This window comes from Nannospalax galili, unplaced genomic scaffold (assembly GCF_000622305.1).
Source record: "Nannospalax galili isolate Female #2095 unplaced genomic scaffold, S.galili_v1.0 scaffold888, whole genome shotgun sequence".
NCBI classification, from domain to species: domain Eukaryota; kingdom Metazoa; phylum Chordata; class Mammalia; order Rodentia; family Spalacidae; genus Nannospalax; species Nannospalax galili.
This window is the reverse complement of record NW_008357921.1, coordinates 862,183-879,362: the sequence shown is the minus strand read 5'-3', so window position 1 is coordinate 879,362 and position 17,180 is coordinate 862,183. Positions and strand designations below refer to the sequence as shown.

The following is a 17,180-nucleotide window of genomic DNA, read 5'->3' as shown; positions in this document are numbered from 1 at the left end:
CATGACTACTAATTCACACACCACGTCAGTAGCGTTTGATGGCTTCTGGGTGCTGGCCCACAACTCGCTATCTACCACTTCTGCCCCCTTCTTCTAACACCACCTGCTTCCAGCCCGAGGCGGCGGGCTAATCCTCCGTGACCTCTTTGTCATGGCGTCCGTGGGGCGTCTGCCAGCCCAGGGTTCCGCAGTCAGCCGGGCGTGGACCTTCCTAAGATGGCGAGACTGGGGGCCACAGCGTCCAGGGGGCGGGGCTCGGGCGGTGGAGGCGGGGCGGCGAGGCCGAGGGGTCGGGCTCAAAGGAGGGCCGCTTCCGAAGGAGGCAGACCTAGCGCGCTTGCGCGGTGCGGCCCAGCGCGCAGTGAGGCTGTGGCGGGGGAAGGCACCGGTGGGGCCGACGGGCGGGTTGAGGAGGGAAGCGAGCGAGCGAAGTCCCAGTGCGCGCCGCGGCGGCCCGGGTACCCTCCCCTTCCGGGCGTGAAGCGCTGAGAGGAAAGCCGAGCGGAGCGGACCTGCAGCGGCGGCAAGGTTCTGTCGTCCCAGCCCGGTCTCCCTAGGCTCCGGCGCTCCTGTCGCGGGGCCCGGGTTCCTCAGCGCACCCAGCTCCAGCTGCCCCCAGAGCCTGTCCCCAGCCCTTCGGAAGGCCCGGCGCCAGCCCGGGCTCTTGGCGGGGAGGATGACGGAGCTGCAGTCGGCGCTGCTACTGCGAAGACAGCTGGCAGGTGAGCGGCTGGCTGCGGGGCGCCGGGCCGGGCCGGGCCATGGGCAGCCGAATCCCTTCGCCGTTTCTCGTTAGGTTGTCGGTCGGGAGGCTAAGGGCTCCGGCCCGCGAGGGAGGGAGCCGGGGGGCTGGTGCCGGCCGGCCGACACTTCTTGCCCGGCTGTGGGAGGGCGTTGGGGGCGGGGACGCACCCCTGTCTGCCCCTTGGATGGCCCGGTGCGCGTTGCGGCCGGGGGAGAGGCGGCCCCCTCCCCCACGGAGCTGGGGCGTTGCGGGGGAGGGGCGTGGGTCCCCGGCCCGACCCTCCCTGAGGGGCGGGCCCGGGGCTGCCGGGTGGCCGAGGTCGCAGAACCTCGGGGACACTGCGAGCGTCCCGGCCCCGCGCGGCTGCGAGAGTCCCTGGCCCGGGTGTCGGAGCTGCGGGGGGCCGCGGGGGCGCGGGGGCCGAGCGGGCGAGAGGAGCTGGCCCGGGGTCGGACTGGGGAGGCGCGCCAAACTTCTCCCCCGGCAACGCGGGCTCGGTGGAGTGGGGGCCGACAACAATAGCGACGGCGGGGTGGCTGGGCGCTGGTGCGCGGGGTCCGAGAGCCCGACGGGGTGAGGGACGCCGCCTCGCTTGCCTCCGCCTGGCACGAGCTCACGTCTGGGGGAGGGTAGGAGCGGGCATGGGCACTTTCGCTCTCCCTCCGGCCGGGGCTTTGTGCTCTGCGCGGCTCGGGCTCCCGCGCAGGCCCGCAGACACCGGAGCTGCGGCCGGACCCAGGCGCCGGCTAGGGGCGGCGGCCACTTCGGCCGCCCCGGAGGAGCCTCCGGCCCCCTCCCCCATTGTCCCGGCCTCCGGCCGTTTGCGGCTTCCAGGTTGACTTTTTAGGGGGTTGGCTCCTACTCTGCTAGGACTGTGTGAGCCGGGCATGCGCGCTGGAGGCGTACGTGTGCTGAGTGGAAGGGGAGGGGGGGAGGCGGGTTGGTGGCTTCACAATGCCGCCCCACGTGCTGCCAGATTTAAAGAGAAATGAACCAGTACTTGCTCCTGCTGTCCAACGCCCAGCGTGTGCCATTCTGGGTTCAGTCGGTCTTCCCCCTCCTCAGCCTGTAGCGAGAAGGCCCTCCCCCCTCTTTCCCCGCCTTTCTCCAGCGACACTGAACGCTGGAAGGGCGATAAATGAAATAGACGACTGTGAGTTTGAGGTGTCAGTTAAATCACCTTTATGGCTTCTTAAGGAAAAGGTTGTCGGGGGCTGTTACAGATTGTATAATAAGGTTTATTATTAGACCATGAGCAAGCAGACTTGGACAAGCATTAAAGTTCTAGATGGTCAGGGCAATGACTTGAAGTGAATGGAAAAGTTCTTAGGATACTCTACCCATCAGGAATGTTATGTTGGGAAAGCGATGAAAGAATAATTTTATTGCATCTTATATCCACAGATATCCTTTGTTGCTGCCCCCACCCCTTGATTTTTGTTTCGGAGGAAGGAATTAGGATTTTTGTCCTCTTAAAAATTCTTTGGGGCTGGAGAGATGGCTCAGTGGTTAAGAGCACTTGCCACTCTGCAGAGGGCCTGGGTTCAGTACCCAGTTCCCACATGGTGGATCACCTCACCTCTGTTACTGCAGTTCCAGGGTACCAGTGCTCTCTTTCGGCCTCCACAGGCACCAGACACTCAGGCAGTGCACATATATACACACCAGCAAAACGTTCATATGCATAAAATTAAGAGTAAACCTTTTTTTTAAAAAAAGAAAAAAGGTCAGACATGATGGTGATACATTTTAATTCCATTACTCAGGAGGCAGAGACAGGCAGATCTCAATGAGTTCCAGGCTAGCCTGGCCTACTAGTGAGTTCCAGTCCAGCCACGGATACGTATTGAGATCAGAATAAATTTTATATGTGCTGAACTAGTAAACAGACTAAAAGTACTAAATCAATATTAAAATTACACTTAATATAATTTGATTCTGGCCTAGAAAGATGGCTCAGCAGTTGTTAAGAGCACTTGCTGCTCTTGCAGAGGACCCACCTGGTGACTCCTAACAGTCAGCAATACCAGTTCCAGGGGATCTGACACCTTCTGGTTTCTGCAGGCACCAGATGCCCATGTGGTATACATACATAAATATATACATACATACAGGCAGTACACTCATACACATAATATCTTTAAAAAAAGTTTTGATTTTTTAAAAAATTTCATGCATGAGCACTATATATCACCCCAGCCCCCTCAACTCCTCTCATGTCTCCCCCCTACTCTCAACTTGATGACCTCTGCCTTGATTGTTACTGTTACATATACATACATGTATACCCACACACACACGTATTAGGTACTGACTCCATTTAGTGGTGTTTGTGTGAACATGTAAAGAAGTTTATGGCTGATGACTTGGGATTAGATAACCTATCAGGGAGCTAGTCCCCAGAGAAAACTGATTCTCAGCAGCCATTGATTGCCTGCAGCTCTTCATCTAGAGGTGGGACCTTGTGACATTTCCCCCATTCTATTGGCATGTCAGCTGATGTCATTATTATGCAGGTCTTGTAAAACAGCACTCTTACATAATGGAGATAACATAAATTTTATTTGTGTGTCTGTGGGTTTGTGCACATGTACTGTTACCCACTGAGCTATCTCTCCAAGCCCCAGGGCATATTTTATTATTTTTGTTTCCTTGAGACAGGGTTTTACCATGTAGCACTGGCTGTTAGAACTAGATGTGTAGACCAGGCTGGCCTTGAACTCACAGAGATCCACCCGCCTCTGCCTCCCAAGTGCTGGGATCAAAGGCCTATGCCACCAAAAGAAGTTCAATTCTGAGAAAATAAAACCACTAATAATGTTAACAGAGTAGCACTGTGTCCAGTATTTCACACCTGTTTGTGAAATGAGTCTAGATGGTGGTGAAACCTTGATTCAGTTTTGTATTTTTTTAAATATTTATTTTTTTTTTGTGTGTATTGCCTGCATGTAGGTAAGTGCACCCATGTTGTGCAATGCCCGAGGAGGAGGCTATAGGCTATTGGATCCCCTGAGACTGGAGTTACAGACAGTTGTTAGCTGCCATGTGAGTGCTGGGATTCAAACCCCAGTCTTCTGCAAGAACAACCAGTGTTCTTAACCCCTGAGCCATCTCTCCAGCCCCCAGCCTCCACTTTAAAAAAATTTTTTTTTTGCCACGCATCATGGTGCACACCTTTAATCCCAGCACTTGGGAGGAAGCAGAGTCAGGAGGATCTCTGGCCAGCCTGGTTTACACACTGAGTTCCAGGCCTGCTGGAGTTACAGGAAGACCCTGTCTCAAGATCAAAAAAATTTTTTTTTCTAAATTTTATCTGTATGTGTATCTTGCCTGCAGATATATAAGTATACCATGTGCATGCCTGGTACCCAAAGAGACAGAGGAGGGCATCAGATCCCCTGAAACTAGTGTTAGTGCCTGTTGTGAGTTACTCTGGTTTTGTATTTTAAATTTATTTTTGTTTCTTTTGTGTATGAGTATTTTGCCTGCATGTATATAAGTGCACCCATGTCGTGTAATGCTCACAGAGACCAGAAGAAGGCATTGGAGTGCTTGGAACTAGTGTTATAGCTCTCTCTCTCTCTCTCTCTCTCTCTCTCTCTCTATATATATATTTGGAAGTTTTTTTGAGGGGGGGGGTTGGGGTGTTTTTGAGACAGGGCCTCCCTGTAGCCTCAGCTGACCTGTAACTCACTGGGTAGAACTCACGGAGATCCACCTGCCTCTGCCTTCTGAGTCCTGGGACTAAAGGCATGCACCATCACTCCCAGCTATAATTATTTTTTTAACAATTAGAAATAATAGTATGTATCTATTGGGCTTCAGATGGTTCAGTGGTTAAGAACAGTGGCTGTTCTTGCAGAGGACCTGGGTTTGGTTTCCAGCACCCATAAGTTGCTTAATAACAGTCCTAAACTCCAGTTCCAGGGAATCTGATGCTCTCTTATGGCCTCTGGGCATTGCCTGCATGTGATCTACTTAGATACATGCAGGTGTAAAACACTCATACACATAAAATAAAAATCAATATTTAAGGGGGCTGGAGTGATGGCTCAGTGGTTAAGAGCGCTGACTGCTCTTGTAGAGGACCCAGGTTTTGTTCCCAGCACCCACATGGCAGTTAACAACTGTCTGTAACTCCAATTCCAGGGGAATCCAATGCTCCCTTCTGATCTCTGTGGGCACTGCATGACACAGATGCCCTAACATGCAGGCAATACACTCATATACCTAAAATGGAAATAAATGAAATATTTAAAAAATTAAAAAGTAAAACATTCTTCAAGGCTTTATTTACTAATTGTTGACTTTTTGATAAGGCATCCTAAAATATACTTTAAGATAGAGGGGGTGATTTGATTTCAGAATTTTCAAGCTTTATAAAGTTACTTAATTGCCAGGTGACCTTTCTTCATCAGAAATAATGCAACACAATATTTAAAAATTTTAGGGATTCGCCATGCCTTTAATCCCAGCACTCTGGAGGCAGAGGCAGGCAGATCTCTGTGAGATCAAGGCTAGCTTGGGACTACAGGAAGACCTGTCTCAAAAAGACAAAAAAAATTTTTTTTTCTTTTAGAAATCCGGTTAACCTGCTCAAAATGTGTGGAATAGAGTGTTTGTTAATTGAAATGTAAAAACGTTAAATTTGTTTGCAAAGACTTGGTAAGTACCTAAAAATAAAGGCTTTTTTTTTTTTTTTTAAACTTTTTAGCATATTGTTTTTATGGATTTTACAGTATCACCTGAAAATAGTAAAGTGTAGTCTCTTGAAATCAGAGTGAACTTGTTTAAGTTTTGAAAATAAGGGATTTTAAAAAAACTTAAAACGTATTGCATTTTGAAGCCAAACCTGTAAACCATTCCCACTGCTAGAATTTTAGAGTTATAACAGTGGTGATATTTACTGGGTTAGTTAGTCTGCTAGTGGCAAAGATTTTAATACATTACCTGGGTGAATTTATCCTGTAATGAAGAGCTTTCTTCAGTAGTTGAGCAGAATGAATGGTCCCTTGGATTACAGAATTTCTCATCTCTGGTATCCATGACATTTAGGTCTGATTATTATTGTGGAGGCCTGTACCTGTGCATTATAGGTTGCAATTTTCCTGCTCTCTACCCACTATATGCCAGTAGTACATCCCCTCATTTGTGACAACCAAAAGTATCTATTGCCAAGTCCCCTGAGAAACAAAGTCATTAGGTTAAGGTATCTGAGTGGAGACCATTATGGCTATTGGGGATCCAGTAGGAACACCTTACACACTCATGAAATCAGATAGCTTATGTATTTCTTTGTGGTATTATTAGGTTATGATTTATACCTTTGTGAATTTAGTAGTGGCAGTTCATTCTACAGTCCATTATGTTAACACTAAGAAGTCCCTCAGCACAGTAGACACTTAAAATTAAAAAAAATTTTTTTGAGAAGGTATTATAAGCACTGGTGAAAATACAGGGTACAAAAAAATAATTCTTCCTCTTGACCCTGAATTCTCTTTGGGTGCTATTGCAATTCTGTGTCTTTCCAGAGAGATAGATTGATTTATGTATGTATGTATGTATGTATGTATGTATGTATATATATATATGTATGTATGTATCTTTTTGAGGCAGGGTCTCCCTGTAACCCCTGCTGGCCTGGAACTCACTATGTAGACCAGGCTGGCCTTGAACTCACAGAGATCTGCCTGCCTCTGCTTTCCAATTGCTGGGATTAAAGGTATGGCACACCCAACTTTCCTTTTTTATTGAGACAGCTTCTTCCTTTGTAGTTCATGGTGGATTAGAACTCATGCCTATATCTATCTCCCTAGTGCTGGGATCACAGACTTGTTCTCTACACCAGCTTTAGAGAAGTTACATATTTTTTTTGGTCTTTTTGAGACAGGGTCTTGAACTCACAGAGATCTGCCCTCCTCTGCTTGGGATCAAAGGTGTGTACCACCATGCCTGACTGATATATGATTAAAGACTGACATGTACCTGCACTGAGTATTTTGTATATCTCATTTAATCCTCCCCCAAAGAAGTAGAGGCTAAGAGATTAAAGAATTTGCTGAAGGTCAAATGGGTGTGCCAATGTATTGCTAGAACCAGAGCCTTCTTTATTTTATAGACTTTATTTTCAGTTGGGTAAATTGCTCCCCAGGGAGCAATACTTGAAGTAGTTTTGAAAATTCAAATACTCAGGGCTGGAGAGATGGCTCAGTGGTTAAGAGCACTGACTGCCCTTGCAGAGGACCTGGGTTCAATTCCCAGCACCCACAAAGTGACCAACAACCATCCTTAACTCCAGTTGCAGGGTTTTTGATGCCCTCTTCTGACCTCCATGGGCAGTGCACAATTTGGGTGCACTTATACACAAGCAAGCAACACACTCATACACATAAAAGTAATAAAATAATTTTTAAAAATCTCAGCTGGGCATGGTGGTGCACGCCTTTTGTCCCAGCTCTTGGGATTCAGAGGCAGGCAGAGCTCAGTGAGTTCAAGGTCAGCCTGGTCTACATAGTGAGTTCCAGACCAGCTGGGGCTACAAGGAGACCCAGTCTCGAAAAGATTAAAAAAAAAAAAAAATCAAATACTCAGACAGCAAGGTGGCTCAGTAGGTAAAAGATGCTTTCCAGCAATCTTCATAATCCCCCATCTCCACATGGTCAAGGGAGAGATTGAGAATTAAGTCCACAAGTTGTCCTCTGACTTCCACAAGCATGCTGTGGTATGAACACACACACAAATAAATGTAACAAAAATTTTTAAAAATTCAGATATTCAAAAATTAGTTTACTCATTAAGCACCAACACTGTGTTTCCATCTTAATAAAATATTTTTTGAAGTGAATGTAGCCTCATGATTTTATTGTCTTTATAACAAAATCATCTTAAAACTGGATCATTGGCCCTTTTAAAAAATATTGTTTTAGCCAGGCATGGTGGCACATGCCTTTAATCCCAGCACTGGGAGGCAGGGGCAGGTGGATCTCAGTGAGTTCAAGGCCAGCCTGGTCTACATAATAAGTTCCAGGACAGCTGGGGCTACAGAGAGACCCTGTCTCAATAAGACCAAAAAAAAAAAAAAAAAAAAAAAAAACCCACAAACATATATATATATTTTTAAATTTTATGTGTATGAGTATACTACCTGAGTGTTTGTAAGTGTACCCATGTTTTACAATGCCTGTGGAGGATAGAAGGTGGCATTCCTGGAATTGGTGTTACGGATGGTTATTAGCTGCCAGGTGAGTGCTAGGAGTTAATCTTGGATCCTATGTAAGAGCGGCCAGTGCTCTTAACTGCTGAGCCACCTCTCCTGCCCCCACCCTTTCTCTTCTTATCACCTCCTGGTTCAAGCTGCTTGCATCTCTTAATAACCAGCATTCTTTTTACATCTGCAGTTAGGCTCAACACACTCAAGCCTCTGTGCAATCTTTGTAGTTTTAGCCATTTTGTGGAAATAGGCTTAGTCTGCCTACTGTAGCCACTCTACTGTTAACACAGAGAATCCCTTTCCTTTCTTGAAGTATGTCACTTTTTGGGGTAAGTGCTTGCCATATTTCTTGGAGACAGTCCAGTGGGTTTTAGGAATGTTTCACTGTGTTTTGGGGAGGGCTATCAATACAGAAAGCTTAATACATTTACCGTACAAAATAATTCACATTAAGATCTTAAGCTAGATCCAGCACTCAGGAGGCAGAAGTAGATGGATCTCTGAGTTGGAGGCCAGCTTGGGCTGCATAGTGAGACCCTGTCTAAAAAGAAAAAATGTAAGCTAGGTGAGTGTAGTGACTCAAACAAGCCTTAAATCTGATTAGAGAGAGAGGTTGAGGCAGGACAAAGTTTGTTGCCATCTTTTCTCAAAAAAAATCCCCCAGTAAGTAAATAAATAATTTAGATGGTTTTTAGAAATTTTTATTTTATTTTTATTTATTTATTTTTTTGGTGTTTTTGAGACAGGGTCTCCCTGTAGCCCCAGCTGTCTTGGAACTCACAAAGATCTGCCTGCCTATGCCTCCCTAGTGCTGGGATTAAGGTGTGCACCACCACACCTGACCTATAAAATAATACTTTTTAAAAAAGTTGTTGGTACTTGAGAGATGGCTCATCAATTAAGAGGACTGGCTGCTCTTGCAGAGGATGGGGGTTTGACTCACAGCACCCACGTAGCGACTAGCAACTGTCCATAATTCCAGTTTCAGGAGATCTGATGCTTGCTTCTGTCCTCCACAGGCAGTGCAGGCATGTGGTACAACTACATACATGCAGGCCAAACACTCATACATATAAAATCTTTTTAAGTTTTATTTTAGGTAATTTTAAGTTCGATCCCCAGCATTGCCCAAACCAGAACAAAAAACACAAAAATTCAACATATTTTAAAATCGGAGAAAAGTTTACAAACAAATTTACCTTGTATCAAGTTAGGAAATTTGTTTTTATTTTATTGAGACAGGTTCTCATGGAGGCTAGACTGGACATAAACTTGGCTATGTGGCCAAGGATGACCTTGTGTTTCTAATCCTCCTGCCTTCCTAAGTGCTACAATTATAGCTAAGTGGTACCATGTCTGGTTTTATTGAATGCTGAGGATCCTATCCAGGGTTTTGTGTATGTTAGAAAAGCACTTTACCAATTGATAATACATCCCGAGCTTTTTGTCTAAAAATCATTATTAAAGAAAACTGCTGGGGCTGGAGAGATAGTTTAGTGGTTAAAAGAGGGAGTGGAGAGATGACTCTGGTTAAGAGCGCTGGCTGCTCTTGCAGGGGACCCAGGTTCTGAGCACTCACATGGCAGTTAACAACCATCTGTAACTCCAGTTCCAGGCAACCCAGTGCCCTATTCTCACCTCTCCCGGTACTGCATGATATGACATGGGTGCATTTATATGCATGCAGGCAATATGTATACTCATAACACATAAAAAGTAAAAATAAAGTCTGGCGTGGTGGCACACACCTTTAATCCTAGCACTTGGGAAGCAGAGGCAGGTGGATTTTTGTGAGTTTGAGGCCAGCCTGGTCTACATAGTGAGTTCCAGGACAGCTGCGGCTACAGAGAGACCCTGTCTCAAAAAAGACAAAAAAAAAGTAAAAATAAAATAGAAATTTATAAAAGAAGTAATGCTTTTGCAGCTTAATGTACCAAATACCCTGATACTAAAAAAGTCAGGGCTGGCTAGATGGCTCAGTGGGTAAAGAAGCCTGCTACTAAACCTGGGACTTGAATTTGATCCCTGGGGTCCATATGCTAGAAGGAGAGAACAGACATATACATATGCACCTGTGCACAAATAAAGAAGTAAAAAAAAAATTAATAATAGGGACTGGGTACATGACTCAGTGGCTAAGAGTAGATGTTCCAGCTCCAGGATATGTGGTACCCTCTTCTGGGCTCTTTAGGCAACTCCACATATATGACATACACACACAGACACACACATACATATAAAAATAAAAACAGCCAGGCGTGATGGTGCACGCCTTTAATCCCAGCACTTGGGAGGCAGAAGCAGGCAGATCTCTGTGAGTTCAAGGCCAGCCTGGTCTCCATAGTGAGTTTCAGGACAGCTGGGGCTACAGGGAGACCCTGTCTCAAAAAAAAAAAAAAAAAAAAAAAAAAGACAAAAATAAATAAAAAAGTAAAAACAAATCTTAAAGTAATAATAAAACCCAGCCAACATTAATGAGCAGACATGTTGGGAGAGGATATTGTATGATTTACAGTCACTCTAGTTAAGGGAAGTTTTTTTTTTTTATCTAATGTGCTTTGAGCCTGGAAAAGAGCCTTAACTTTTTGATATATAGGTAAACTTAACTTTTTTTTTTTGAGACAGGGTTCCTTGTAGTCCTAGTTGGCCTGGAACTCGCTATGTAGATCAGGCTGGCCTTGAACTCACAGAGATCCGCCTGCCTCTGCCTCCCGATTGCTGGAATTAAAGGTGTGTGCCACCATGCTGGGCTGAACTTAACTTTTAAGCAATAATGTTTTTCAGTCATTAGCTTGATAAGAAATTGTCTTTTTTTTTTAAAGGATTTTTTAAAAATTATTTTTATTATTTGTATGAGTGTATTGCCTGCATATATGTGAGTTCACATCCATACTCTCTAGTTGTCCCCCCCCCCCTTTTTTTTTTTTTTTTGAGACAATGTATTGCTTTATAGCCTTGACTGGCCTGGAGCTTGCTATGTAGAACAGGCTGGCTTCAAACTGTCTCAGGGAGATGGGGTCTCATGTAAACCTAGACTGATCTTGAGTTTACTATGTTGCCTGTGCCTCAGTGCTGTGATTAAAGGCGTGTGCTACCACTCCTTGCTTAACTTTAATTAGTTAAATTTGTAGGGGAGGGAGTTTTAGGTTTTCAGTAAAGTTGAGCAGTAGATATGATTTCCCATATACATCCTGTCCCTACTAATACACACTCTTCCAATATCTGTATCGCCCACCAGAATGAAGCTTAAAACATTTGTTATTGATGAACCTACTTTGAATGGTTTTATTTTTTGTTCTTTTTTGCTCTTCTCCATACTATTCCATAGGGGCTGTACCATTTTACAAATTTCATTAACCATGTATAAGGAAAAACACTAATGTTTCTGCATTCTTTTTTTTTTAAGGTTTTTTTTTTTTTTTTTTTTTTTTTTTTGCGTTTAAATTACATGTATGTGTGTGTGTCTCTCTATGGGGGATATGCAGGTGAGTGCAGTGTCCAGAGGCCAGAGAGGGCATTAGATCCTCTGTAGCCGAGTTACAAGTGGTTGTGCACAGCCTGACATGGGTGCTGGGAACTGATCTTGGATCTACTGCCAGAGCAACAAATGCTCATTAATTACTGTGCCATCTTTATGGTCCTATGTTCTTTTTCAAGATTTGTTAATTATTTTTGTGTGTGCACACATACATAAGTAGGGGGGAACCTGGAAAGATTGGCTCAGCAGTTAAGAGCATTTGCTGCTCTTACAAAGGACCTGGGTTTGATTCCCAGGACCCACATAGTAGCTAACAACCATCTCTATCTCCAGTTTCAGGGGGATATGACGCCCTCTTCTGTCCTCTGAGGGCATTGCATGGCACGGGTGCACTTATATACATGCAGGCCATACGCTCATACACATAAAATAAAAATATATATTTTTAAAGGATGATACAAGCCGGGTGTGGTGGCACAGGCTTTTAATTCCAGCACTTGAGAGGCAGAGACAGGCAGATCTTTTTGAGTTCAAGGCCAGCCTGTCTATATATTGAATTCCAGGACAGCTGGGGCTACAGGGAGACCCTGTCTCAAAAAAAAAAAAAAAAAAAAAAAAAAAAAAAGGATGGTCGAGTGGGGAATTTATTTATTTTTTACACCAGGTCTCACTACCCGTTATTGGCCTGGAACTTGCTATGTAGATCAGGGCTGACCTGGAACTTACAAAGATCCACCTGCCTCTGCCTCCTGAGTGCTGGGAATAAAGATATGCATCACCATGCCTGACTGGGATCTTTCTATATATTGTTTTCTTCCCACTTGCATAGCTATTTAATAATAAAAAAGTTAAAAAATATTTATATCTGAAGCATTTCAAATAATCTTTCAAGTAGAGAATTATCTCCTCCTCCTCCTCCTATTGGTGGGTGGGTAGGTGTGTGAGTTGGGTGGGTAAGTGTGTGCACAGAGGTCAGAGGACAACATTGAGCGATTGGCAGTTGGTTCTCTGTGGATCCTCAGGATCAAACTCGGGTTATCTGACGTGGTAACAAGTGCATTTACAACTACCTAAATCATCTTGTTGGTGTGAGCCATCTCTGGCCTTGGGGAAAATTCCTTTTTTTTTCCAGTCTTTTTGAGATAGGGTCTCCCTGTAGCCCCCTCTGGCCTGGAACTCACTAGGTAGGTCTACATAGTGAGTTCCAGGACAGCTGGGGCTACAGGGAGACGCAAAAAAAAAAAAAAAAAAAAAAAAAAAAAAAAAAAAAAAAGACAAAATCTGCTGTGTATTCTGACTGGCTGGTGACCCAAGAAAGTTGCCGTTGTTGATCAAGTCTGGAGGCAGTCTTTCCTCTAAGTTGGGAGGGGCAGTGTTTTCTGTTAAAGCCTTAAAGTGATTGTGTAAGTCCCACTCACATTATGCAGCATCACTTACTTTATTCAAAGTCTGTTTAAAATTTTAATATCGGCTAAACAAATCAAAAACAAAACACCTGTAACCAAAGCATCTAGAATAATGTATGACCAATTAAGACCTAGTCAAATATAAAATACTGCTTTATTCTTTAAATTGTTGTCTCTTTGCCTGTCAGCACTTCTTATTTTCTCATAAGATACGCCAGACCTAGCTTATATTTTCCTATCCTGGCCCTTAAGTTAACTTTTTGTCCAAGGAGCCTTGAGATTACTCATTTCACTTGGAATATCACTGCTTTATAAGAAAGAGGTAAGGGAGTATATTTTGTGCCATTGGATGCAGACGTGTGTGAGGGTTCTATTCTATCCACCTGACACATAAAGTGAAACCTTAGTTTATACCAATGTATTTGACTCTACTCAAGTACCAGTGTTCCTTCTCTGCCCTTCTCATTTATCTGTAACCTTTCTCTGACAGTGATATACCCAACTATCACTACTCACCATTTATTTTTATTTATTATTTTTATTTTTATGTGTATGAGTGTTATGCCTGCACTTACCTAAAGTGCACCCATGTCATGTACTGCCTGAGGAGGCCAGAAGAGACTGTTGGATCCCCTGGAACTGGAGTTACAGACAATTGTTAGCTGCCATGTGCATGCTGGGAATCATACCTGGATCTTCAGTCAGTGTTCTTAAGCACTGAGCCATCTCTCCAGTCCCTCACCATTTATTTAAATTAAAGCGGTTTGAGAATTGTAAACTCATAACCTTGTGGGAAGCAAATTTACTACTATAGTACACTGTCTTTTATATATATATATGTATGTGTGTGTGTGTGTGTGTGTATATATATATATATTTCTTTTGTCTTTTTGAGACAGGGTCTCCCTGTAGCCCCAGCTGTCCTGGAGCTCGCTATGTAGACAAGGCTGATCTCGAACTCAACAAAGACCTGCCTGCCTCTGCCTCCCAAGTGCTGGGATTAAAAATATGTGCCACCATGCCTGGCCTTATATAGTTATTTTTATCTTTATCTTCTCTTTTGAGTTTATGATCAAATGCCATTAACTAAAGTTACTCAGCTCAGTCTATTTTCCTCCAGTGAGGTTATATTGTAGTTTGCAAATTAAGCATTCCCAATATGGAACCCAAAATATGTAGAACTAGTTTAGTTCATCAGTGCAGATACCACCAAATTAGAAAAATCCTGAGATCTGAATTACTCTGATCCTAAGCATTTCAGGTAGGAGATACTTAGCCAGGAAGTTAAATTCATTTGTCAGTCTTCATTCTGTTTAGTTTTTTCTTCCCCCCCTCTTCCTCCCATCCTTTTTTGAAACAACTGAGGATAACGTTGGGACTCTGATTCTCCTGCTTCTACCTCTTAAGTGCTAGAATTACTGGTGTGTGTTATTATACTTGGGTTATGCTGTATTGAGACTCTAACCTAGAACTTCATGTATGCTAAGCAAGTACTGTACCAACTCACCTACATCTCAAGCTCACCCTGACCCCAATTCTTTACGAGAAGTTAGTGTGTGGAAAATGACTTTTTGTCAATTTTTGTTCCTATGTGGATAATGTTAATGTTTTTGGGGTTGAGGGGACAGGGTCTCATTATGTAGACCAGGTTGGCCTTGAATTCAACAGAGATCTTGCTGCCTCTGTCCTCAAGTGCTGGATTCAAAGGTGTGGGCTACCATGCTTGGTATATTGTTAAAATTTATGTGGCTTTCTGTATGCAGCAGTTTACCGGTGTGCCAAGTGTAATTTTTTCATTCATCATTTCAAATTCTCAGTGGACTCTTTGAATGTGTATAGGTCTGTCTTCAATTAAAAAAAAATCCCTTCTTTATGTGTGTATCAATTTGAATTTGGGGGGAGGCGATTGACCTTCTATAGTCTCCTGCATTGTCTTCTAACAATCAGATGTTGAATTTGTTTTTCTGAGGTAGAGTCTCCTGTAGCCCAGACTGTCCATCCAGATCTTCCTCCTAATTCCCAACTGCTAGGATTACGTGTGTGTTTGAATACTCAGTGTGCTTGAATTTTTAAATCTCTTGCTCTTTTTATCCGTATTACTCTTTGCTGTCTTTTGTCATTATATTGTATATAGACTTCCTCCATCTTATTTTCCAGATAGCAACTTGGTCATCACCTATGCCTATTTTGTTAGATTGCCCATATAATATTTCATATTTCATTTTGACACTCATTTTTAATTCTTTTCTTTCCTTTTTTTGGGGGTAGTATGTGGTGTATGCATGTATGTGCATGTGTATGATATGTGGATGAATGAACCTGTGCGTGGGCAGGCAGAAGCCAGAGGAGAACATCAGGCATCTTCCTTTATGGCTGTCTGCCTTATTTCTTAAAGCCCTTGAGGCAGAGTGTCACTTTGAAGCTTGCTGTTTTAGCTAGGCTGACTGGTCAGCAAGCTCCCAGGATTTGTCTGTCTCTGCCCCCTACCATGTAGGGCTATAGGCATATGTGGCCATGCCTAACTTTTATGTGGATGCTGGAGAGTCAAACTCAGGTCCTCATGCTTGTACAGCAAGTGCTCTTACTCACTGAGCAATGTCCCAGCCCTCATTCCTAATTCCTTTAAATTAAAAAAAAATTTTTTTAATTTTAAAAATTTTATGTGTGTGTGTGTGTGTGTGTGTGTGTGTGTGTTGCCTGCATGTAAGTGCACTCATGTCGTGCAATGCCCACCGGGGACAGAACAGGCTGTCAGATCCCCTGGAACTGGAGTTATGGACAGTTGTTAGCTGCCATGTGGGTGCTGGGATTCGAACCCGAGTCTTCTGCAAGAACAGCCAGTGTTCTAACTGCTGAGCCATCTCTCCAGCCCCTAATTCCTTTACATTAAAATTTTTAATTTATTTTTATTGCATGTATGATGTGTGTGTGCCCTGCCCACCTGTGTGCATGCAAGCCTGTGTGCCTGCATTCCTGTATGCCTCTGTGTGTTGGTTCCCTTATTCCACCATGGGTTCCAGGGGTTGAACTCAGGTTGTTAAGACTTGTGTGGCAAGTGTTTTTACCTGCTGAGCCATCTTGTTACATTAAAATTTTTAATTTATTTTTATTGCATGTATGATGTGTGTGTGCCCTGCCCACCTGTGTGCATGCAAGCCTGTGTGCCTGCATTCCTGTATGCCTCTGTGTGTTGGTTCCCTTATTCCACCATGGGTTCCAGGGGTTGAACTCAGGTTGTTAAGACTTGTGTGGCAAGTGTTTTTACCTGCTGAGCCATCTTGCTGGTCCTGATTTCCAAAACCTCAGGTTGTTTTTTTTTTTTTTTTTTTGAGAACTGTGTAGCCTTGTCTGACCTGGAACTTACTATGTAGACCAGGCTAGCCCTGAACTCAGAGATATGCCTGCCTCCACTTGCCGAGTTCTGGGAATAAAGGTATGTGCCATCATGCCTGGCTTTTAAAAAAATGTATGTGTATGAGTGTTTTTTCTGCATGTATGTGCATCATGAGAATGCAGTGCCTACAGAGGCCAGAAGAGGGCGTTGGATCACCAAAATTGGAGTTCCAGACAGCTCAGAGGCACCATGTAGGTGCTAGAAACTGAACTTGGGTCCTGGTGGAGAGCAGCAAGTGCTCTTAACCACTAAGCCATCTTTCCAGCCCTCTTTAAAATCATATTTATTTTTTTTGTGTGGTGAGGGGGTTGTGTTTGTGGGGTGGGGCGTGTGCCATGGTGCACCTGTAGAGGTTAGAGGACAATTTGGAGTAATCAGCTCTCTCAGTCCACCAGTTAATTACCAGGAATCAAACTCTTGTTAGGAGCTGCCTTCACCCACTGAGCCATCTCATCACCCTCCACCATGTACGTGGGTGTGGGTGTGGGTGTGTGGGTGTAGGTAGGTAGGGAGGTAGGTAGGTCACAGGACAGCTTTCTGGGATTGGTTCTCTTCTACTTTGTGAGTTCCAGAGATTGAACTTTGGTGGTCAGGCTTGACAGAAAGTGCCTTTACCCATCTTAATTTATTTTTATTTTTATTTTATGTATGTGAGTGTATTGCCTGAATGTATGTAAGTGCACCCATGTCATGCAGAGCCTGTGGAGGCCATAAGAGGGTGTCAGATCCCCTGGAACTGGAGTTAAGAACGGTTGTTATCCATCCTTTGGGTTCTGGGAGTTGAACCCGGGTCCTCTGGAAAAGCAGCCTGTGTTCTTAAACCAAAGGGGCTGGAGAGATGACTCAAAGATTTTTTTTTTTAACCTACGTATTTGATCTTGCCCCTTTGTCTGATATTTGCTAGTCAATCTACGAACCTATTATGAGTCTTCCCTGCCTGCCTCCCT

At 44.1% G+C, this 17,180-nt stretch overlaps 1 protein-coding gene across 1 annotated transcript in view; it reads left to right on the top strand.

Annotated features, from left to right (window-relative positions):
* Positions 1-361: 361 nt before the first annotated feature.
* Positions 362-17,180, top strand: part of Ube2g1 (ubiquitin conjugating enzyme E2 G1) — an 88,260-nt gene continuing 71,441 nt past the window's right edge. The window contains exon 1 of the mRNA XM_008855635.3: positions 362-722. Coding sequence (XP_008853857.1) covers positions 677-722 — 46 coding nt within the window. The 5' untranslated portion in view covers positions 362-676. The remainder of the gene's footprint in view (positions 723-17,180) is intronic.